At 39.4% G+C, this 25,879-nt stretch overlaps 1 protein-coding gene across 1 annotated transcript in view; it reads left to right on the forward strand.

Annotated features, from left to right (window-relative positions):
• BEND4 (BEN domain containing 4) overlaps window positions 1–21,327 on the forward strand; it is a 31,361-nt gene extending 10,034 nt beyond the window's left edge. Inside the window, exons 3-5 of the mRNA XM_067297165.1 lie at window positions 13,198–13,289; window positions 17,416–17,656; window positions 20,875–21,327. Coding sequence (XP_067153266.1) covers window positions 13,198–13,289; window positions 17,416–17,656; window positions 20,875–21,092 — 551 coding nt within the window. The 3' untranslated portion in view covers window positions 21,093–21,327. The remainder of the gene's footprint in view (window positions 1–13,197; window positions 13,290–17,415; window positions 17,657–20,874) is intronic.
• Window positions 21,328–25,879: the final 4,552 nt, after the last annotated feature.

A 25,879-nucleotide genomic window follows, 5' to 3' on the forward strand; every position in this document is an offset into this window, starting at 1 on the left:
TTATAAGCCTAATTCCTTTTTGGAGGTCCTTTTTGGTTTCTTAAAGAAACTATTCAAAGTTATGTCCATACTTCTAACAAAATGCATTCAGTTTTTATCTTGAACAGTGTTTCTTAAACCTCTCTTAGCTCAGTGAAAACCATAAATCTCCTCCCATTCATCTTCAAATAAAATCTGAAAAAGGCTCCACAACAACTTCTCCAGTTCAACAGTATCTACCAGTCACTTTAAGGGGGAGAAAGAAGCAGAATACCATATCCAGTAGAAAACCCCTCTATAAAAAATCCTTCCATGCCCCTTTAAACACAGGACTTCTGCTGTTAAGAGGCACCAAGATATTCAAAGAGCGGTATCAGATGAGAACAGTGTCTTGACCCCACATCCTCTTGATTTTAAGCACAAGCAAAAATGCACTTCAAATAATAATACTAAAAGCAATTGGAAATTAGTAAAGATAAAATAAACAAGTATAAAACGCACTTCTTTTCTGACACATCTATACACAATAGGGAGTTGCAACATTGCTAGCTAAAATTTGAAATGCTTAGGTCAACACTATGCAAAGTTCATTGAACTAATCCCTAGATGAGAGGAAAGCATAGATAACTTAGCTGGACTGCAAGTGAGAGAAAATATTCCAAAGCTGCTAGCTATGTGGAGAGGAAAAAGACAGCAACAAACTGCTGTCAGAAAATGCAGGTGCAGTTTCAAAATCCGAGCAAAAAGGAATCAGGAGAGGGAGAGTAGTTTTCACCATTCTTCTCCCCAGCTATTGATGTTCTATTATTACTTATTTGTATTACATGGGGTTGTTCTTTTGTGTACTGGTCCATAGCTGCTACCAGCAAATCTTGTAACCGACATTGTCCAGGGCAGAGAAAACCCCAAATTTTGAATACTGCCTCCAAAAATCTCGAGTCCCCATAACTTGTACACAGTGGACACTTATTGGATTCAGTGATTCATGCACCACATGGAAGCACTATGTGACAAAGGGAATCCTTTGGACTTCATCTCCTGTTGAGGCATAGTTTCAGAAATATAAGACCAAAAATGATCATTAGGGTCTATAATCTGACCTACAGCTTTCATCCAGTGATCTATATAGAGTCCAATAACTTCTCTCTGACATTGTCTAAAGCATAACTTACATTCAACTAAAATAATATCCCAGATAGTCTCCAGTCCTGAGCTGAAGACTCCGAGAAGCAGTGGATCTATGGTTTTCCCTGACAGTTGATTCCAGTGGTTAATCACATTGTTAAAAATGTGTGCCTAATTCCCTGCCTGAATATCTGACATCAGCTTTTATCCATTGATTTTTATGCAGTGCTCCACTAAATGGAGGGCTATTTAGTACCAGGTACTCTTTTCAGATAAAGGTACTTTCATACTGAAAGCTGACTTAATTTCCATCTTTAGATAAACTAAGCAAACGGAGCTGTTTAAACCTCCCAAAATGAGATGAATTCTTCTTTATTAGTCTTTTCTCCTCTCTGCTCATTTCTTTAAAATTTGGACATTGGCAGTACATGTAATATGTTCATGTCTGCCTGAGTGAAAGTGAATAGTCTCTTTGTTCCTACTCGCTGTTGCCCTGTTTATTTGGCCCTAGGTTGTGTGACTGAGCACAACAAGCGCCCAAACAGCTCCCAGAAGACAGCTTCTCATTCTGTGTGCATTTTTTCCTGGACAAGTAACTTTGTATTTGTCTGTATTAAGTTACTAACTGATCCAGATTGCTTTGACTGCCCTGTTTTCCCCTTATTTGCTGGTTCACCAATTTTTGAATCATCCAGAATTTTTTTGATTGTTTTTACATTAATTTCCAGGTCCTGGTTAGAAATGTTGAATGGTTTTGAGGCTGCTATCAGTCCTCGTAGACTCCTGCTAGAAACTCTTCTGCTCATGATGATCCCCCATTGACAAATACTTGAGATGTCAGTAGCAAGTTCTTAATCAATGGATGTTATAGTCTACTGAGGTTGTATATTGCTGCTTTTACAATCAGAATGACACAGTCATAGTAAATTAAATGCCTTTTAGGAGTCTAGGTATGTTACATCTATTCAACTAAACTTTATCAGTCAAACCTGTAATCTCATCAAAGAGTGACCTGTAATCTCATCAGGTTAGTTTGACAAGATCAGCTTTCCATAAAACCATTTTGACTGGCATTAATTATATTCATATTCTTTAGTTCTTATTCAGCTGAATCCCATGTGTGATTTCCTGTATTTTGCCAGGATTAATGCCAGGCTAAGCAGACAGTATTTACCTGGGTCATTACAATTAAACTTCATCTCACTTTAAAAGAGGGTAAAGTCACATAAATATAGTCCTTTTTCACTATCCAGGAATAATGAAACACCTTGTCAGTGGCATATCAATGGAAACAGAAAAATCTAAAATAAATATGCAAGGATATATGACTTCATTAGCTATCATAACATTATCGTGAAATGCATCCATTGCTGTCTGGGTGATATATATATACGTATAGGACTAGAATGAACCAAGTGTTTGAGGAAACATTAAGGACCACAGAAGCTACCATTCTGGTATTGCTACATGCTAGCACATGGTCTGAGCTCCCCAGTTAGTCCCCACAGCCACCACTGAGCAAGTTTAATCAAAAATCAGGTAAAGGAGTAAAATGTATGATTTTTTTTGTCTCAAAAGCTGATTGTACTCTGGTGAGGTTCCGCTACCAGAGAAGCTGCCACAAATTTCCTTATGACTTGAAACACCCAACTCTGTATGTGAAGAGGGGCAATGCTGATTCTTTGCCCAGAGCACTTTTGCTGATCAAGGCAACTTTTGCAGGCCTCATGAGGGACACAAAAAGGCCTCCTCAGAGGATTTCGGTATTGTTTGTCCCCATCAGTCACGTAAGAGTAGTCTCAGTGAATGCACAAACTACCTTCCCTGCTTGCTCATACGTCTCAGGCTGGGTGAGATTAATGCAGAGGAAAAGTGACTTTAAAGGCCACCAGATTAGCATGGAGGCTGTTATACTGTCCTTTCAAGTTGCTGAAGGAGGGGTTTGTTGACTTAGTGTTTTTTGCCTTTCACCTTGAGAGAGCAGGTCTGTTAGGCTTGTCAGGGAGAGCCCAGTGGGGACCTGGTAGGAAATGCACACAGTGCCCTCGACCCAAGAGCCGGAGGCTGCCAGCAGCAACTCCATAAACATGATAAAAGCATCAGCCCATCCCTTCTGTTCTATAACTGTCTCTGAATCATTTTTTCTTTTCTTCCTGAAATACTTAGCATTTTTTCACTTTCCATATGCAAAGGCCCATTTAAAATCCATGAGAGTTTGCATTCTAAAAATAGCTGCCACAGTACTGCTCTAACTGTAGCCTTGCAAAACACCATTTGCATTGCTCACAAAAAGAATGCCAGGAAGAAGTGTTTTCTGACAAAATGTAAAGGCAATGACATTTTTTGTAACAAATATTACAGAGGAAAAATAGATACTCCTACATCTTTTGGACATGGAAAATAAGATTTTTCTGTCATCAGCACTCTTCCCTGTGGCCCTCAATGCGGTTATAGAAGCCCTCCAGTGTTGTAATATCTTTTTGGCTATAGCCTACCACTCTCTGGCAGATCACCACTGGAGATTGTGGGTGAAATACTGCATATGTTTTGTTTCTTGTTTTATTTTTCTCAAAAAATACCCATTTGATTTGATGGAAACGATGAATAAATTTGTGTGAAATCACAATTGTTTCAGATATGGAATAAATGAAGAAAAAATCATATTGCAGTGCTTTTGTTTTGGAGCAAAGTAACACTTTGGAATTTGTGCAGTTTTCCCAGTTATTTTTTTAGGTAAATACATTAACTAAACATTTTCAGTTTCCATTTCAACTGAAAAAAGAGAAACATTTTCGTTCAGTGTGTTATTTTCTTTTGTTTTGATACATAAAATCAGATAATTCCTGGAAGGAGTTTGGCTCTTTAAAGTTTTGAGACCTTAAAGAACAGAGTAAAGTAATCCCATCTATAGGAGGAGAAAAATGTGACCTAATCTCTTTCCTCTGTACAAAAATTATTAGGGCTCTGGGACATTCCCAATAGTAAAATTAAAGAGTTATTTGTGAAACTGCATGTAAGACTTGGATCTAGACCAGACAATATGTAAGAACCTTGTGCAGTGCTCCTCTGATTCTGCCACTATGATTTTCTCACAGGTTTAGGCCTAAAAGGGAGAAAATATTTCCAAGTGGTTAAAGTAAAGGCCTGGAGTCATGAGTGAGGGTTCACCTCCTGGTGCTCTATGCTTTGCTGCCTGATTTCAGGCAAACCAGCCTGAGAATACCAAACAGGTGCAAAAAAGTAAGAGACGGCAATGGGTGGTTAACACAGTAATTGTAGTGGCCTTATGGGCCCAGCAGCAAAAAATATCCCAGCAAGAGAAAAGATGGCAGTGAAGAAAAAAATGAAATCTAGAGAGGTGATAACATAAAGAGAAGAAGTGCATGGTGGCTAGAAGTAGCTAAAGCAAAGCAGGATTTGCAGGTAGAGTTAATATCAATGTAATTGAAAAAGTCAAAGTTTTCCAGAAGGGCTTGTGTGCCCAAGGCTTGACTCTTTTTTTTCCTGACTATGTCAGACAAGCTAATAAAAGATATTACTTTCCCCTACAAATCCTGTCCTTTATATTTTTGGAGCATCTCATTTCCAAAGATTCTGCTCCAGCAACAGCGTAGATAAAGCAGCCATCAAGGGTTACGACAAAGATTTTTTTCCTGTCTTTTTTTTTTCCTTTTTCTTGATGTTCACATTTAACTGGTTCTTTGGTTTCCCTTGATGTTCTGGATGTTTTGGTCTGATCTCTGGCCTTGTTCTGCTGTTCAGCTTCAAAGTGTGAAGTTACGGTAGTAAGCGAGCCTGTGCAGTCACCAAGCGCTTTACAACAACTGTTCTGCAAGACAACCCCTCTGAATTTGAGTGTTGTAGCACAGCTTTGCTTTCAGCTTCAGCGTGCCAGTTTAGTTTCCTAAAGCACTCTCTTCTGAGTACAAAAACACTTACTGAAACACATAACTGCAGCAGAACATGACTTTATTAATCTGTTTTCTCTGTTCTTTAGTATTAGATTTGGCCTTGTAAAAATCTGCAAGAATTTGTGTGGGAAAGTTTTGGTTAAATACCTTGGGGAACAAAAGCTATTGGGAATTTTGTGGAAAATTCTGATTCACCCTAGCTAGACTGAAGAAGCCCTGGAGAAATCTGTCTCAAGTTCAGTTTGTGTTTTACAGGTCAGCAGTTATCGTTTTAGTGACACAAACTACTGCCCCTACTCATCATAGGCTCCTTCGTTTCATTATTATTTATTCGGAATATAAATGTACGTAGAGTTTTGTAGGCGAGGTCCCTGTCCTGAAGGCTTTACAATGAAAGTGAGGCTTAAAGGACAAGAAGAGGCAGCTTCCACTAAGCAGGAGGAATGTGACGAAACATGGACAGAAACAAAAGCCACAGAAGCATGTGGCAGCATACCTTAAATGACAGAAATGCACAGCTGCCTTCTTTTGTCTTTTTTTTCTTCTATTATTGTTTAGGCAGGGGTTTATATCCCGGGGCATACAGAAGGGGCACATTCTTCTTCCTGGAAGAAAAGCTTTACACAAGGAAATTAAGGGAAAAGAAAGAAAAGGGTTTTCAGGTACAGATTTACAAAAGTAAAAAGGTTTTGCATTCCACCTGGAAAGCACAACTGAGACAGACATTTTAAAAATAAAGGGATATTTTGCTATTTTTTTCCCCCTCCCTGCTTTTGGCAGCCATGGTAGGTCATTTTAGCCAATTTTTAACGCACTTTTGCATGTAGTGTTGATTCCTCTGCTCTCAGCTTTCTGCTGGCTGCTCTCCCTAAAAATGTGTGCTGTTTTTGTTTTACCATCAAATTACAAAAATCCAGATTTGTCAGGTCTTGAACACTCAGATCAGTTATTCTTTACTAACCCTCATCTCTCCTTGCTCCTCTCTTTTTTCCACCTCACCACACCCCAACAACTTCCCTTCACAGGCTGTCCATGAAGCTTTAGCTAGCTTTCAACTCACTATTGAAATAAATGAGTGCATGAGCTCAAATGATACAAGCTGTGCTATTCTGCACACTTGTCCAAATCTCAGGCGGAGCAGGGTCTCAGTTTATATCGTAAGAAATTCTCACTACCATCTCGTTCATCAGCAGGTTCTGTATTATTTGTTACATCTTTTTGACAGTCAAGCATCAGTTTAGAATGGCCCTAAAATGAACTTGAGTGAAGAATTGCTCAAGGTCAAGCAAAGGAGGACACAGAGCAGTGCTGGGCAAGTCTTAACTAACAGCTGTCAGTCTGGGTGGGATGGGTATATATGCACACACTTTCCACTTCTCCTCCTCGCTAACCATTCAGAAGTAAATGGTCTTGAATGCTGAGAGATTCACGCTCAGACAGGTGAAACACGAGAAGGAATACTAGTTATTCTCAGTTATGAGCACAAAATCTCATTCGTGAACAGGATAACCAGCTTCCTCACTGGCTAGTTCTCGGGGGGCTGTGGTGGGAGGCCGCCCTGCAGGGACACCAGCCAGGCCGCGAGCGAGCGAGCCCATCTCACGAGGGCTGCCCAGTGCCCGAGGAGCACTGCCGAGGGTTAATGCAGTTTCATGGAGCAGCCGGGTACCTTCTTTAGAGCAAGCTCAAGTATCTCTTTGTAGCACTCTGTTACGCCAGCATAAACAGACCTTGAGTGTACTACACTGAAGGCCTTATTTTGGGGGGGATAAGTAAGAGTCCTCATTTTGACAGATATCAGTACAAGTGATCATGACTCTGTTACATTTATAATGAGCAAAAAGAGTTCAGCCCAACCAGTAATACAAATATTCTTGGTACTTTATAAAAAGTTGGTTTCATAAAATCAAAAACAATTATCAGAGCTGAAAGTAATAAAGAAAATAAGAGTGGATGATAATTGAGAAACATTCAAAAACATTTTATTGAAGGCCCAAAAAGGATGTCTAGGAGAAAAGGAACCATGCTGATTATAAAAACAATGAGCTTAGAGGGAAAGTGAAGAGCAATTACAAATATACCGAGTGGAGGAAAGGGGAAGTTGGTAGAATCAATAAAAAGCAGAAGTTAGGAGCAGTAAAAAATTAATATGGAAGCAAAAAAACATCTGGAGCATTCTGTGGGCAGCAGCGTTAGGATTGATTGGGGGCATTCTTTCCCAGGCAAATTAAAGAAAATAAAAGGAGTCCTAATAATGGTATTGGTTCATTACCAGGTGGAAATGGTAGGTTTTGTCCGTAATATGGAATTGTTCAGTAAATACTTCTTTTCTCATACCTAAGAAGAGTCAAATGATGCAGTTGTGCCACCATATGACGATGATGGTAATCAGGAAGAAATATTTCAACTTCCACAGTAACTCTGGGTGTTAGCACACGCTGAATAGCAGCTTCAGCCGGGACTGCAACCCCAGCTGTCTGCTGCAACCTCCGCCCCGACAATCCAATGCAGAGGGACAGCTAAAGAGCTTGTGAGTCAGCACCAAAATTGCCGCCGTTTTTAGAAATGGTGAACAGATGCTGATTTCAGTTCAGGCCAGGACAGTTCAGGTTGTAAGACAAAACGGTTGAAGAGCCACTTCATGGGCAGTCGCTCTTGCAGAGGCTGCCGGCTCCCAGAGAGCTGCAGGGCAGGCCGCGGGGCGTAGGCACTGCGTAGGCACACCGGCTCTGCATTGCTGAGTGCGCAGCAACATCTTACCAACAACACTGGGCAACTGCTACCAACGCTTGGTGTTTTATAGATCACGAGATTTGGACAACTCACTTCAGGAGCTAAAACAAAAATGGAAGTAGAGGGAGAGGGACCTAACTATGATATTCATTAAGTTTTGGAATATTTGGGATGATCCAGAAGCCTGAAAGATGCAAATACTGTATCAGTTTTTTTAAAAGCATACATGAGATGGCCGAGACAATTGTAGGCCTGTTGACATAATACTGATCCCAGAAAAATAACTGCACGGCTTATCCAGGATTCAATAATAGAGTATTAAAAGAAAATAATGGAGTTAGTACCAGTCAACATCTTGCCAAATTATGGTTTTGATGAGATGAAAAGTTTGGTTGATGAAAGTATTGTGGAGGTATTCAAGGTATTGTATAACATTATGAACAGGAACAGAGATTGATAAAAATGAAAAAACAATTGTAAATAGGGAATTGTCATGAGGCAGCTGAATTTCTAGAGGGATCTTTTGTGGAGCTGTTTGTAGCCTATGTTTTTAATATTTTCATCTGCGTCCTGGAAGAAAATATAAAATCATTACTAAGAGTTTAGAGATGCTAGAGCTAGCAGTGAGTGAGGAAGATGACAGGTTATAGACTCAAACACTGTGCACTTAATACAACCCAGTGTAATACCATATATTTAGGCACAAAGACCGTAGGCTTTACTTCGTTTCAGCCACTAGGAAGCAGAGAAAGATTTGGAAGATGTGGTGGATGTCTGGCTGAATATTGCTGCACAATGTGGCCAAAAGGGCTGGTATGACATTTGGATCTACAAACCCATCAGTGGGTATAGGGACTCTGCTTTTAGCACTGACAGGCCTGTTACTGGATACAGATGCCCATGCATGAGCCCAGCAACTCAGGAGGGTTAATGTTCAACTTGGAAATGTTCAGCCGAGAGCCACAGAAAGTGTCAATGGACTGGGAAACTTGCCTAGAAAGAGAGAGGAATTAAATTGTTTGGCATAACAAAGAGAAGTCTAAGATGATTTGACCACTGGCTATAAGTATGTAACAGGCCTTTTTGTATTTGTCATCCAGGAAGATACACATGCAAAGTGCAAATGAGGCTTACATTTTTAAGGGAGGAATAGTACACACTAAAACAACTAGCTAAGGGTAGAGCCTGTGTCACTGGAAAATGATGACTTGAGTTTTACTGGTTGAGAGTCTGGTGCAAGGAGGATTTAATCTGGGGGGTTTCGGTGCTGTACAATGCAGGAGGACAGTCTAGCAGATCACACCCTGGCTTTATTAATCAGCACAGTTTGTAGGCAACGCACCGTTCAACTATTTATTAGAAATTATGATATTCCACAGAGAAAACTATGACAAGCTATGCCAAAGAAACACTTGTTACAGCATATGGTAACAAAGTTTACTGCCTAGAAAAACAGTGAAGTCTTATAACTCTGATCAATAAGCGATGAAGACCTACCACCTCTTATGCATGTCCTGTTTATTCACTGCTTAGCATCTGTGCATGACCAGCTTTCCCCCAGCATACAAAATGTTCTGTATCGCTTTGTCCTCTCCACTTAGCTTACTCAAAGATCCCTTTTTTTTCCACTTCTCACGGGCCAGATGACTTTGCCACTTTCAGTGCCTTCTCCAAGTCACTGACATTTACAGTTTCAATTAGAAAATAAAGACCATGAAAACTTCTTCATAATGGGCAGGAAAATTACTACCTGCCCTCAGGGTTTCTGTTAAATCATAGCAAGCAACTGTTATTTCTACATTAGCATCTTTTCCATTGGTTACAGCAAGCAGGGATCCTTGTTCTTAGTGTCACTGATAGTGGATAGATGCATAAGCATGCAGAGAATCAACTCTCTAGGTTATGATCTTCTTAACTCTCTAGCGATCACATCAAAGCAAAATAAATAAGCAAGTAGGTTTAAATTATTATTCCCACTCCCATTTGGGAGCCATAGGCTCTTAAAAAGTTGTATCTGCTACAGGCTTTGGAGGAAACAGTTCCTCTTATGTCTCAGTGAAGAGAACATTTGCAGAACCATAAGACAGACACAGATGCAAAACTAAAGCTTTGGCTCTCAGGCCTTGGGCTGCCTTTTTGGTGATTTCCTTTAGGGTTCTGTTGATATGGCAATCCAAGAAGCCTAACTTTGCAAATCGCATCTGTTCTTTGAAAGGCTGAGGTTATTTGTACCCAATAGCTTGTATGATGTGTGCGGGTTTTTTGGGTTAAGAGTCCTTAAAATGTGCTCCAAAGATTAGAATGCTATCAAAATCATACATTTTTGTGCCTGAAACATTATTGCTTTTGTAAAGAGGAAGTGTTAATAAGCTTCAGCTCCCTTTTAGTACCTTCATCTTTCTGGCTAGTAATGAGAAAGCACCAGCTTTTTATCATCTGGATACAGTTAAAGTAGAGCTGTGCTTCTTCATGTGCTGGGGACACAAGAGGCTAAGTAGTTTCTTGTTGTCTTCTTGCTTGTGCCTCTTCCCTTTGGAAGAACATAGGTAAATAGACTTTTGAAAAGTCCATGGTGAAATTACCTATAGGGGGTAAAAGAACACCCTGCTGTAAGATCAGATCCTAAAATTGGAAATTTGTGACACATTATATTCTGTGCTCTTTCAGGGCCTCACATTGCTCCACATAATTACAGGTAATGGTACCAAAGATGGCTGACAGCTATCAGATCATCAGCAGGTACTTTTGTAATAGAGATAACTAGAAAAGCAAATGCAAACTTCACAAACTGTTTTGAACCCAGGTTCATGAGGACCAAAGAACTCCCAGGCTTCCAGATGTTGCTGATGCTTCAGCAACTACATGCTCAATAAACCTGCTAAATAAAAGTGACACATTTAGACAGGGCAGTGATTTCCAACAGCAGGAAAGGGATGCTTGAGAAGCACTCAACTATCCTCCATGTGCAAGTATCAGGCATCTTTTCTTTCAGGCAATAGTATGGTCACCTGTCATGGCCCCTTCCATCATTACTTTCACCTCCGAGAAGGTACCAGGAGATCTGGGTTGCCTGCACTAACTTCCACCTGACCAGGAGTTTATCCAAACCTCAGCACAGGGACTCTGAAGTTGCCCAGGACAGTGAGCCTTGGTCATCCATGAGCCTCTTCCCTGGCAAGCAGATTAATAGCAGAGTAACCTGTGCATGGACGTTCCCAGTTTAAGCTTATGTTGGCCATGGCAGACAGCAAACGCATACAAAATTGGTATATTTTGTGTAGGGCACAATTTCCACTTGCGCTCACATAACTTCTACTGGGACACTGCACCTCCGACTTGATGCTAATCAGCAGGGTCATTGAACAGAGCTTTTCCCTGCTGCCCAGTCTATGCCCTCAGTCAGCATTTTATTTTCAGTAGGGGCTTGGATAGCACTGGTTTAGTTCATCCCTATCATCATCATTATGATGAGCACCATGTGCTGAAGAAAATCAGCCTTTGTCAGCTGAATCCCTGACCTTCTCAGACGAGGTTCTCCAGGCAAGTTCATCCAATCCCCTGTGACAGTCACAGTGCAGGATAATGACCACAGAGATTTGGTTGTGCTGAACAAAGTGTAAGAAAAAGTTCCCAAAATATGATCTCATCCTTCAGATCATCCACCTGGAAAAAAATTTTTTTCTTCTTCCCCCATGACCTTTCCTGTATATAAAATTGGAAAAAAGGCCATATCCTTTCATGACACACACGTCCTCCAAATGTCCAGTGCACTAAAACATTTTCTGAGATTATCACATTTTTCTCCTTTATTCCACCTAGGAACTTGTTGTATTGATTGAATGTTCTGATTTCTGCTATATGTAAATACACAGTTCTTATTACAAGAAGGTTATAGGATATGTTGGCGAGATTATTAAGCTTGACTGCCCTTCTGACTTTTTCAGAATTGAAACATTTTCTAAAACCATCTGATAACACTTAAAAGTGCTCTTTTTCTGCAAAAAAATCATCCACACTCCCCTGCTCATGTACTTCAGCAATGTCACTGTGTAGCAAATACTGAGGCGCTGCGCTGGCCTAGCAATAAGCAGTGAAGTCATTGGAGAAATTAAGCGGGTACCAGTTACTTGAAATGCTAACTTTTAACTAACTCACAACCTTATAACCTCATATGGCAAAGTATATATCAAATGAAGCAGGAGCAAATACACTGATGGTCTTTACAGAAAAGTCAGCATGTGGAGAAATGACATATGAATTTCTCCATATCAGGCCCTTTGCACTGTCTTCCCTATCTGGACTACTAAACATAACATCACTTAGTCCACATGCAAAACAGAGTAAAGTGCTTGGACAGGGTCATGGTTACTGCACAGTATGAATGCCCAGGAAACAGTGCAAATATCTGGGGAAGAGCACTGCAAATTAATATCCTACCTTAATACATTTTCAGTGATTTGAGTGCTTCCTTTTTGATTGCCAGCTTAAGACAAAAACAGCCCAAAAATACTAAATTTTTACAGCTGTAAAGGCTGAATACCAAAAAGTAAAAAAGAAGGAACACTGAAATATTTTTTCTGGACTTTAGCTGAAGCTTGGAAGATCTCTAATGTTTTACAAAAACAACCCATAGAAACTGAGACTGACAAGGTACCTTAAAAATTATGCTTATTTAGTCAAATGTCAGTCTTAATGTTGGGTTAATATCTGTTTAATTCTCCTGCTATGTCTCAGGCTCAGGAGAAAAGTACTATATCTCAGAAATACTCTGGAGTTAATCAGGGATGTGGCAGCATCTGCTTAAGAGAGACCCATAATTGAATCAGACCTAATTAACCTATCACCTCAGCAGAAGGGAATAGGATGTTGGTGCCACTACTGAAAAGGAGGAGAGGGATGGGAATGGAAGAGGGGAGGAAAAAAACAAGAGAAATAAAACAATTTGCCTAACACCTAGTTTTGTAACAAATTTGGGAGGAGGGAGGGAAAAGATATTAAAGTATATGAATCATTAAATCTATTCAGTGTAGTTAATCAGTCTATAGTTTCAAAAACATTTGAGCTTATTTACATGTTAATCAGTGCATGATTTAGGTCTAAGAAATGTTTTCTCCTGTGTATGGTTTGGGCTGTTTACAGTATTTACAGATTTTTTTAATTATCATTACTGCTGACCTAATTTATATTTGTAATCATTATAATTTCAAACTAGAAAAACCTTTGAAAACTAGTGGGCAGAAAATAAAAGCCTCAACATAGGAACTACAACATCTGTTGTACGTTTATTGTATGAAATGGCTGCACAAAACAAAATGAGGAATATTTCCTATTTGAAATAAATCTCAGAGAAGTACCAGACAGATTCTGAAGAACACTGCTTGATTTAATATTGTTGTTCTATTTTGTGCTAGATAGCTAATATACAGTAATTGCAATTTGTTTCATGCAGTGCCCTGCCAGACTGTTTTAGATTATTTGAAGACTGTGCTTCAGCATCACAACCAACTTATGATACCACAGCCAACAGACCATCCGACTGAGGTAGTATACAGTGAAGACAAGCTACATATCTTTATGTTTAAAAAGTCATTGAAAACATGTAGGCAAATAAATCAGTAGGTGCTGGAAGAATATATTTAGTAAAATGACGTAAAATCTATATGAAACTGTCATTTTTAGGTACAGTAACGCTCCAAATGGAAGAGAATCATCACTAACTTAATCTAAGATGACTTTATTGAGCAATGCATAATGCCCTCCAACTGTACCAACTGCAGTCGTGTTGCTCTGTATAATTTTTCACTCCTCTTTCCTCAGAAACATCACTTTTACAGGTGGCCTTTAGACTAGGGCTGGTCTGGTGAAAACCCTGCGTGGGGCTGGGAGATGAGCTCGCCTGTGGGCGCTGCTGAGCGCCCTCCCGGTCCCCGCTGCCCGGTTAGCTCGGTCGCGGTAGCTGCATGCTGGCCGGCCGGCTGCGAGCGGGGCAGGAATGGCCAGGGGCCGAGGGCTGCGAATGCGGGGCACGAAGGAGAGAGGGAGCACGGCGTTAAGGGTCAGGCTGGGGCAGCACAGCGACAAGGGACAGTCGCCTGGGAGAGGAAAAAGCAGGGCCTGCCTCTAACTCTGCGTGGAGCCTCATATTGTCTAATTCAGGCTCATATCGCCTACTGCAGTGGTTTGAACTGGAATACACATTGCCTTCATTTTATGGGCAGACCCATAATACAGACTTCTGATAGTATTTGGAAGGGTGTTGACAGTTATATGCTTGATAAAGAATTTGGGGGTTTTGCAATTATGTTACTTTTGAAAGTGCTGCAGTGAAAAAGCTGGAAATTTAAGTCCTCCTCTTGTCTAGAAGATAGATATATAGATTTAGATAGCAGCTGTAGTGCAACTCATGTTAATTTTGCTCCAGTGTGTTTCTATCCAGGCCTGTAAAAATGCCCCAAATGAAGTGGCTTTCAGCATTGAGACTTTTCTTGCTTAGACTGTCCGTATTTGAGGCACTTACCATGCATGTTTTCAGATGTTTAGTGTGTACATGTCACTGGCCATTATTCACGCAAACAAAATCATAAGAGGGAAGACATAGGTCTAGTCTAACCTTGCATCACTCTTCACCTAAATTGTAGGTAGTACAAGTCTCACACAGCCCAGCTTACTAGAGCTTCACTGAAGACACTTTGCAGCAGTTTAGGATTTGCATCACTTTGCTTCTCCATTCAGTTTTATCCTGTGCAGATTAATATATATATAAATATAACATATATATATCATTAGCTGTTATCACTCAAATGTATTCCAAGCTTTCATTTTCCTTTTTTATGCTCTTTTGCTTAACTAAAATTTTCAAGCACTACAGAAATGAGGCTGTTCTGTAAGGTCCCACATGGAATAGCTTGTCATGATGTGACAACATTTTTTATTCAATTAAACACATACTAAGATGCTAATCTTTTATTCATAAGCTTAATCATATACAAATATAAGCATGAACACATTTGTACTTCAGTTCTTCCTTCAGGATCATCTTATTTCCTTTCCGGAAGGTTTTTTTGTTTGTTTTAGTTTAATGACTGCTGGACGCACCAAACGGCATCAGATATTTGCTAAGAATCTTTTGCCCAGAAGTGCTTTACTTTCACAGGGAGCAATGAAAGCATATCTGCAGCAGAAACGCAGTAATTGTTTAACAGAGCATAATAAAACTATATCATGCCTTTGGAGAAGAACAAGGGAAAATATCCTAAATTTCGATGGGAGTAAGAGAGAAGTATAATAAAGTTTGGGCTGAGGAAATTACACAAAATTTATTATTCTCTTCCCAATTAATAGTAATGAGAGCCCTCATGAATTTGCATGTGGGGCCTTCTACACTAGATTTAAAAGACCGTATCTCCCTTAATACAATACACTTAAACACAAGGGCAGCTTTTTAGGATAGCTTGCTACTTAGCAAAGCCATATATGAACACCCATCCCTAACACACATAAACAAGCCTGGAGCCTTACACTGTGCAATTACAAACTAGCGTTGCATTGCACAAGAGAAGTCCAGTCCCGCCTAGCAGGGCTCAAGAGCAGGATGAGGAGTCTCAAGAGTTAACCAGAGTTTGTACCTTGCATTGGTGTCCATAAAAAAGGTTCTTGCTTTGCTCGTTTTTTTTTTTTTAATAGAGGAAAAGAAGTAGGCTTCAGAAATCTATAGTGGGAAAATTATTAGCTTTAGGTAGAAGTGATGCTGAGCAAGCTGCTGAAAAAAATAAATGACAACATGGGGATCATGTGTATTACCACTTTGATGGAGCAAGTCAAGGAAATATTGCTTCAGCATAAGAGCGTAATACTACCAAAGAGCTTTCTATAGCACCCCTTTCCCCACATTCACAGAGGAAAAAGAGTTGAGCTGGATGAAGGAGAATGTCCTTTCCACAGCAGAGCTCCTCAGCTGCATTATTGGCTTCCCAGTACTTACCTGGCATAAATTAAAGCAGCTTGTTGTGTTGTGATTGCAAAGGGAGGAACTGACCCTGTCCCTTAGACAGCAGTGAGAGCTGACAAATGAAGTGCAAAGACGAACTCTTAAATCATAACAGGGTTCAGGTGTAGGTAAAGGGTCTTTCCCTTAGAGATTACAATGCTTGGACTTAAAAGCAACAGGGGGAATGAAGGGTTGAGAGACTTTGAGTGGAGGAGAGGAGCCCATCAGATGAACACAGCCCATCTCATCCTTTATATTTTGGCTACCTTGGCAGAGTTTGGGCTTTGTTTACAGCTGCCTTTGCCAGCAATTTAAACCAAGCCAGCTAGCTTTGCACTGAGGCAAAAAAGAAGCACATGATCACGGTGATGCTAATGCCCTAAGGGAGAGGTGGTGACATCTTAAGTCATATGAGCTGATTCTCTAACAGCCCCCTCATCACATCCTTGGCTAAATTCAGCCTTCCATGTATTTATTAAACTTGCAAAAAATTAAAAGCAAATACCTGAGGAAAAACTTCATCAATGATGCTCCTAAGCTGTCTCCCAGAATGCTTTTATAAACGTATGAAAAGAGGCAAGGGTATTCCTTAAAACAGTTTTCAGATATTGAAGGTCTGAAAACAAAGAGGGTAACTGGAGCAGCTGACCACAAGCACAGCGTGCAGCTGCCTGCCTCGCCTGGACATCAGGCGATGTTCGCTCCACCTGCTCGTGGTGAACTCCTCTCTGAGCTGTTCACTGTATGAAGCTTTTACTAATCGGGCCTCCAGATTCATGTTTCGATAAACATGTAGCTGTAAAAGTAAATGAGTCTCTAGGAGGGTGTGGGCTTTTTTTTTGGTATTCTTTAATTACTTGAGAATAAGAATATTAACACTACCATCTTAGGTTAATTGACTTATCCTGAGCTGCAGTATTTTATCAGCAGCAAGAAATAAAGTAATACTGTTTAGGTACAGTTGACTAAGGAGGGCTTATAAATGTGTGTGGGTTACAGGAATCCCCATAATTAGTCCCACAGCACTCATTTAATGTTGGAATATTGAAGCACACAAATTATGAAGGTTAAAAGTAAAATTTGTTTCCAGCTGACATAGTGGCATTTGTGTAAAGCTATAACTTGAGTTAATATGGCATTCATTAATAGTAATGAAGCTTTTAGTTTTCATAGTTGCTTTATTTATTTTCTTTATATTTTTCACAGTAACATAACTGCTGTCAAGTTTCAGGTGTATTCTACAGAAGTAATAAATTTATAATAAAACTAGAGCAAAAAAGTCACCTCTGAAGTAAACCATCAGCTGCCATGAAATGATCTGTTTGATCACTCTCTTCAAAGACCTCTTTTATACATTTTAATACATTAAGAAGAAAGGTTATATTTAAACAGTATCTCTAGCCACTAGTTCTTAACACTTTTTAACCTACCTGTTAAAGTGCAAAGTATAAATAACCACTCTCTCAAAATGCCTTCCTTGTACCTCACCAAATTCTGGTATAGAAAATGGAAATGTAATTTAAAAAGTACTCATTCTCCATAAGAGCAATTGCTTATTTGCTACAGTGTGTGTTTCAATGTCAGTATCTCAGCTAGTTAAAAAGCATACTTTTTATTACAACTGACATCTTTTCTTATTTGCCTTGTAAAATATGCAATGGAAATATTTCACTTTTTCAGGGGAGCAAGCAGTTGCTGAACAACTATCCTGTCTACATCACTAGTAAACAGTGGGATGAGGCTGTAAATTCTTCAAAGAAAGATGGAAGACGGCTACTTCGCTATCTCATCAGATTTGTTTTCACAACCGATGAGCTTAAGTACTCATGCGGCCTTGGAAAAAGGAAAAGGTCAGTGCAGTCAGGAGAGACAGGTCCTGAAAGACGTCCTCTGGATCCAGTAAAAGTAACATGTCTCAGAGGTACTGCATCTTTTCGCTCAGTGTCCACCATATGTGATCTCATTTCACCACATTGGCTCTGGCTCAGTAGAGGCGTTTGGCTGACAGTTACAGAACTAGGAGGGGTTTCAGAGGCAAATGGCAAGCAGCCAGAAACCTTCCACACACACACATATATATGTGTGTGTGTGTGTGTGTGTGTATGTGTGTGTATACATATGTATATATTTATATAAGGACAGGAAAAAAACACGGCTGCTTATTTAAGAGAGGGGACAAATACAGGAGCACATGATACTAGTAGACATGAAACACCCAGAAGGTAAATCAGGATCTTGATTACTCTTTTTTTATAAGAAAACAACAGGGTAACATTCTTTGATACTGATATGCAACAAAATGAACCCAAGAAATATTTTTAGCCTAAAGTATAGTTAGTATATGACATCAAGGCCATGATGTATCATTGGAGCCAAAAGCATACCAAGTTTCAAAATAGGTTTGAACATTTATTATGGCCAAGAACATCTACAGGTTAATTAGATAGAAAGTGTATACAAGTACATTGACAAGGATGTAACTTCTTTTCTGGAGCACTGATGCAACATTAAATGAGAAAAATAGTGAACAACTTCCCTGCATGTTTATCAACAAAAGGAGGGGGAGTTTGCAAGCAGTTCACAGTGACAAAGAATGAGGATGCTGGACAAAAGAGAGAAAGGGTCTTGTCTATTATGGCAGTTCACACTTTGGCTTCCTAAAATTCTTAGAAAGGCTTATTATTGGCCTTTATAATGGGACATACAAAATATTACTTTTCAAAGCCCAGCTAAAAACGTGCTCTTTGTATCAGTGTCTGCATTTCATAAATGCATATGGTTAGCATTTCTTTAATTAACTCAAAACTCATAGTATTTTTATAAGCATAATGCAGTTTAGGTTAAACTGACTTCAAGTTTGTTTTTACTAAGCAAAGTAATGAAAAACCTAAATTTTGGTCAGTTGGTGATAAAAGCATTTGTATTCATCTAACTGAAGTCCAAAAGGGTTACACATAAGGCTGAGCCTCTGCCCATTTGGATTAGAAGTATTCAGCAAAGCCATGTAGCTTAGACTTTTAGTTGTGGTATATTGATGCAATCAGGCAATGACTCAGTTTTTACATACAGACAAATTAAGGCAAGATTTTTTTGTTTTGTTTTGTTTTTTGTTTTACTACACAGGAACCTCAACAGCTGTTAACCTGTTATATGATACTCTATCAGAGCTTAATAGAAGGGAAGGTACATTGCACACAACATACTGCACAGAGGTCTGGAGCAAGATTCAGGGTCTCAGAGGTTCTCCTGGAAACTGAAGGCTAATACAAGTGTATTAACCATTTACTAAATGGCTTTACATTTCTTCTAATAATTTATGCACAAGCACAGAGTTAATACTCTTTCCTTCCCCTTTCTTCCCCCTGCCTCCCACCAAGATTAACAGTAAAGCCACCTGTAGATGATCTTTTGCTTACTGCTGCTCTCCTTTTTGAGGTACTAAACGTAATGAATGTGTGGAGCACTCTGTGGGGAGAAAGGGAAAGGCCAATTTCCTTAATTTTTGGAAGCTCAAACAGGAAGCCAAAATGTTCAGTGTCTATGGACCAGTTAAGAGAGCAAAATAGGTAGCTATCCCTTTGGGCTTTTGTGTCTGGGTGGGAACACTACACTTTCTGCAATGCCAAGAGTCTGACACCAGCTCCTACCCATTTGCAAGCAAAGGTAACTAGCATCTGACTAATTCCCAGCACATCCAATTATGCCTTCACACCATAGCAGGAAGCACAAACTGCTCCTCTCTGCACGCTCAGAGTAGATTAAACTTCTATAAACATTTTAAATTTATTCCTGCAACTGACTGATGTCTGGAACTGCTTTAAAACAGCCTGGTACGCCTAAATTACAGCAATGCTCCTTTACACAGTAACCTCATGTGAACATACAAGCTAGGAATTACCACTGCCTGTGCAGATTTACAGGGAAATGAATCTGAAACCAAGATAGCTATCACTTTTGCAGATACACTGCTAGAGGAGCTATGCAGCAGATGAGATACCTTGCAGGCATGGTAACTCATGTTAAAGCACAGTATTCCCTGGTCTCAAGATGTTGTGACAGCAGTGAAGTTACCTTACACTACTTATTGTGCTGTTGGCTTGTCAACAGTAGAAAATAGAATTCAAAGATATCCTGGGAGACCCAATACCACGTGAGGGAATAAATAATGTTGTAGAATAAATAAGAAGCTCAGGTTCCATATAAGATACAGTGTATCCGATATATTTAATAAGATGCCCTCTCATTTAAAATCGTATTTGGAAATTTCAAAGTCCAAATATGCCTATTTTTGAGATATGACTAGCATTTATATCTCCAGAATTGGTAAGGCGCCTTCTGCAAGTTTAGCATATTGCATGTCAAAAATCTGAAAAGAAATTATAAAAAATGTAATCATCTCATACAAATAGCTATACATGCAAGCAGTAGCTACTTAAATAGCCAAATTAAATGTAGTACAATTCATTTTCTTATGCATTGAAAACTACTGCTTGGCTCCAAAAGGACAAATTAGCCCTCTCATCTCATTTAGCTATTTCTAAGGCCAATTTAGTCTTTGAAAAATAGGTGTCATATTCAGAAAGATGAAAAGAGTAGGGCTTAAAATGAAAGATATTCCAAATAGAAAAGAGCACCAAACTGAAATAATGGTAGTGACATTTTCAGGCACATTGTAAGGCTACTGCAGTCTGCAGATGTTCAAGTAACCAGCAGAGGGAGACTGTAAAGATCCAGGAAAGTAATCACAATAAGGTACAAACACACTGCAGGTTTCAAATGAAATACATCCCCTGTTTCATATTAACTTCCCCATGTATTGCACACCCTGAATTGTAGCTATCACCTAGAATTATTTCTTTTTATTTCCACAAGAAGGGATTTTATCTCCTGGTCCTGTGCATCACATAATTAGCTCAGTTACAGCAAAATTGCATGTGGAGAAATACACTTGCACAGAAATAAAATAGATCCAACTAGCATTATCATGGCATTTCCCATAAGGCTTTACTTCTGCTTAAGTAGAACAATAATGGCCCGTTTTTTATTTCCCATAAACTTTTGATATCCGGGTAACAACAGGTGCTGCAAAGACAAGCTGTTGTGTTTTTTTTTTTTTTATCCTTGCATGTTTTCCTGCAGAGTTCATTAGGATGCACTGTACTTCCAACCCTGACTGGTGGATGCCGTCCGAAGAACAAATAAACAAGGTATTCAGTGATGCAGTAGGACACGCTCGTCAAGGGCGTGCAGTGGGGACTTTCCTTCACAATGGGAACTCATATTACGAAGGGACTGACCATCCGGGATCGCAGGACGAAGTCTTCAATAGAGGTATGCAAGACGGATCTGGTGATTGATGGCAGTGAGAGGAAACTCATACAACAGTAGCAACCAGTTAATTTAGACTATTTGTTGAACGTACCCTGAAGTCATTTAAGAGTCCAAAGCATGTCTGAACACACACAGCACACATTCCAGCTTCTCCATCCTATCATGTCCCAGTTAACAGAAAGAAACCCATTTCAAGACCTACCCTATGAGACTTCTTAGTGCCTATTATTTGCAAATCCTTCATAATCACCTTAACGGGAAACTGCAATTTCACTTCATACAGTTCTAGAGGAAAGGTGATTTTAAAAAAATTACAAAAATTTCTAAAGAAGCAACAGCCACCCTTATGTCTGCCTACTGATAACAAGCCCAGATCTGGACTCTTGGACAGAAAAAACAGATGCTATTTGCTTTCCCCGAGTACAGGATATAAGAACAAGTCTGCATGCTTGTGACAAAAAAGAAATGGTCTCCCATTTCATGACAGAAAGTAGCATAATTATAAATGTTACCTTAAAATACCACACAAGATGGAAAATTCAGGGAATTCCTTTAGCCAACTATGCCAGGAAATTAAGCTTCCTGCCTAAAACAGCAGTGCTCATCAACAGCAAAATCCTTCAAAGACTCAGAACAATAACAGGCCCTTCTAACAGAAAAAAATTGCTTTGTATATCGGATAGACACTATATTTATCTAGTTTTCTAGAAGATTAGAGTTGATCATGACAGTTTTCATTAAAAAAAGATTGCTAAAAACAAATTGCTATTTCAGAATACAGGTTCTGCTTTGTCTGTTCCTATTCTGCAGCTATACTACTTCGCTTTAGAGGTTTTAAATTGCCTTTTCTTGTTCTTGCTTTCATTTGTGTTTTGTACCCATTCCTTGAAATAAGAGATCATGCAATGTGCTGGTCCTAATAGTCAGATGCTCCATGCTGCACTCAGGGAGGGGTTGTGTAAGAAGAGCCTAATTTAGCCTTTTGGTTGTAGGGCAGGGGAACATAGGATACAGACTGACCGAGAGCTGTAAAAAACAGAAAAAAATTCTGTGCTAGAACTGAAGCCAATTCTCAACAGAATAGAGTATTGGAAGCAGATACCAACTTTAAAAAAAAATCAGTCCACATAAAATTTTTAACTTCAAAGGCTTAAGAGCCCATCGTCATTCTAAAAGTTTGAAAAAATTGATACACTCTAGAAACACGCAAAGCCAAAGAAACAATACCCTTTCTTTTCAGTGTCAGGATGTTTCAATATTTTTACCTTCATCAGGTCACTCAGGCCAGTGCTGGCATACTTCAAAGCCTGAATCAGCTCTTTTTGAGGCAGCATTTTCTGACTGACAAATACAGGGAACTGGTTTTGAGAAAGAAAATTCACTCTACGTTTGATCATCTTTAGTGCTACCTCATCAATGTTGATTCTCCTGACTGTGTATCTCATATGCCCCAGCTCTCCTGACCACCTTGTGCCAACCATTAGGAAAGCTACTAATTACTCCTTTTTACCATTCTCCTCTCCTTCCCGACCTTCTCCCCTCGTGCTGGGCAGGGAAAGGTACACCCAACCCTTTCCTTAAAGATCAGGAGGGCCCTTCTGGCCTGAAGTGCTGCTGTAACTCCTGCCTGACCCTGGGGGAAGGACTGAGGCAGTCTCTCAAATGCCGGCTCACCCACACGATACTTTCTTCCTGCCATCTGTCTCCTCTTTGCCTGCTGTTGTGGATGGTCTCTCGCTGCCAGTGGGCGCGGGGCACAGCCTCCAGCGGGCTTCGGCATGCTGCCCCTGCAGAGCCGGGCCGGGCCGGGCCGTCCCTCCCGCATCCGCCAGCCAGGACCTGCAGGGAGCTTCAGGACACGGGCTCCAGCAGGCACCACCGCAGCTGTGATCTAACCAAGCCAATATGTGCTTTAGGCCCTTAAATGCCCAATACCTCTTAATTCAGTGGGTGTTTTTTTTATTTTATTTTTTAAAAGAGTTTTGAAAGGCTCTCATTTACTTCCTAAAAATGAATACGCAATTTAGTCACATTGGACCTTACCAGGCCAACAGGTTTTGAACAGAGCCCCTCACTGCACTCAGGAGGCGATTTCATCTAAAAGGTCAATGGCATGTAGTGGCCTACTGGGAAGAAACTCAGTGTATAAAAATGTCACAGTACAGATATCCTATAGTAGCTTTTCAGTGTTGAACTTACACTTTTTTAAAAGAACTATAATAGAAGATGTTACATTGCTCAGATGGTTTAAGTCTTACTGGTGTATGTTTAATGTGGTGACACTTGCCAGAACTACTTGGTAAAACATGTCAGAATGTGTGAGTCAACATTATACTGTAAATTTGTCCACAACCGTATGTATCATGCTGTATTTTTGTAAACATTGTGATGGTTTCTTTCAAATATTTAATCATATGAGATTAAAAATAAAAACACTTCATTTTAAATAGTCACAGAGCAGAATTACTGGACCTCTCTCAATAATCTAAAGATTTTGCTGAAATAACTAGTAAGTCTAGCTTTATTTTTAGTGTAAAAAGGTGTAGCCAGCCTTCTGGTACCACTCACAATTCTGTGCTCTCATATTGTGCAAAATAACCAAATGTATATTTTGATCCTGAAAGCCACTTTAGCACTAAAAATGGCTTCGCAGGTTTGGACCTTTCTTTATAAACAAAATTTTGCCCTCAGCTACTTGTGTGCAATCGCCAGTGACATGAATAGCAGTCACAGACAGGCATTAGAAGACAGGAACTCATCTTTTTTGTTCATGTTTGCTTAGAGTGCAACAACATTTCTTGTTTTGTTTTGAACTGCCACCATGGCCTCTTGACCTAAGCCATTTTGTTTATAACACTTTTCACAACTGCTTTTTCTGATTAGTTTGCACATGAGGCATCGTAAAACCATACACATTGAAGTGTTGGTATGTCCACAAGAGGTTAGGTATAATACAATGGGACCTGAAGTAGTAGATAGCTTGTAAGCCCTTGCACAGCGAGATACCTGGATTTAAGCACGGCGCTTTGTAAATCACCATGTGCATTCATGCTGCTGTATGTGCATGGCAGGCCTGGAACAGAAGGAAGCTGCTATCTATCATGTCACTCCAGAAGGTCCCGGGAGGATAGATTCTTGTCTTATCCTTCCATACTCTTTAATCTTACTGTCATTTATGTATCTGCCTTCTCTCAAACTTTGTGTAGCAGTACCACATGCCCATCTGTGCCAACATGCCTTCGCTATATTTTCTATGACAAATATTTGTGGAGAAACTGTGATTAAAAAACCATTAATCCTGATATTTTTATTGTTATGGTGTAGTTAATTCTATGAATACTTTCTAATGATGATTGTACTGTGTAGAGTAAATACAGGTTAGGGATAGACCTATACCAGATATTGTACAAAAAAAGTGCATAGTGTAATATAGACTAGTAAGGTTTTTGTGACAATTTCTATAGGATGTGTGAATTGTTTTCTATGTGGCAACACACATTTCTTTTAAAAATATAAAATCTTAGAGAATTTTTTAAACAGTCAATATTTTTTAATTAAAGACATTTGTTACCAACAGTTTACTATTTCAGGTGTTAATTCTAATTTGAATATTGGTTTTATTACTGCATACCTCCAATTCCATTTGTTCTGTTGCATAACAATGCACAATAAAAGTTAGTCTCTGGTTAAAGCTGTGTCTCTTCTTCTCTATACACATCATTGTGCCAGTATGATAATGATCACAATTTGCAGTAAATATAAATGTATTTAGACTTAGATTCATATAAAAGGCTGGAGCATTGTCTTTTTCATTAAATGCTTTTTTGCTATGAATTACTGGCAAGTACAGTGAAAGATTATGAGAATTCAAGTGTAAATATAATATATATCATTTTTACCTCAACATATAACAACATTTGTGTATTTGTACACTTGTTAGATAGAAAGAACACTCAGAAAAAGTACCCATCTGCAATCTTAAGACCTGGATTTTCAGGTGGTGAAATTTAAATCCCATTTTAATTCAAAATTCAGTGATAACAATGTCTCCCATTCCCTTAAATGCTTTAGAAAATCCTGACTCCAAATAGTTTGTAAAGGAATTATGGCCTCTACAGTGACAAATGTTCACTGCTGTAAACCACTCCTCCTGAGCTGGGAAGCAAGACAGGCCTGACTGCATGCTAATACCATCCATTATAAAAGGTTGCCAAATACTTCCTGGTTGCCTGCGACATTGTGAAACTATAACTGGTTGAGCTGAGATTTGCTAGATCAGGGCTTTCAGCCCCCCCCCCCCTTTTTTTTTTTTTTTTTTTTGAGTGAAAGCATCACCCAAATAATTTCAGCAGATTTGGAGAGGCTGAGGTTAAAAAAAAAAAATTAATCCCTTTAAAAATATATAATGAACTTTTCTTTGAAAAGCTCTGATTTCCCATACTTTTGGGCAATAACTTAAAAATTCAGAAAGGGGTGGATTCAGAGACAGGAGCAAGCCTTTTTTACCCAGGTGAAAAACTTTCTTTACTCAACCAGAGTAAACACCTTTGGAGAAAGAAGAAAAAATAATAACTCACAGTCATTTTGTAGTGACTGCAGTTTTAGCATCTCTACTTTGGCCTCATTAATATCTTTCTGTCTCTAACAGCCTCTGCATGCTATCCCCCAGGACAGAGAGAGAGGAGGGAGCTTAGGTGTAGAAGGAACTAGAAGCAGGAATTGGTTTTGTGAAGCCTGGAAAGGTTCAGTGATCCCCAGAGAGATTAGGTCTAATGGCTGAGTCTGCTGAGAGGCTGGATCACTAGCTGTGAGC

This window comes from Apteryx mantelli, chromosome 5, assembly GCF_036417845.1.
Source record: "Apteryx mantelli isolate bAptMan1 chromosome 5, bAptMan1.hap1, whole genome shotgun sequence".
NCBI classification, from domain to species: domain Eukaryota; kingdom Metazoa; phylum Chordata; class Aves; order Apterygiformes; family Apterygidae; genus Apteryx; species Apteryx mantelli.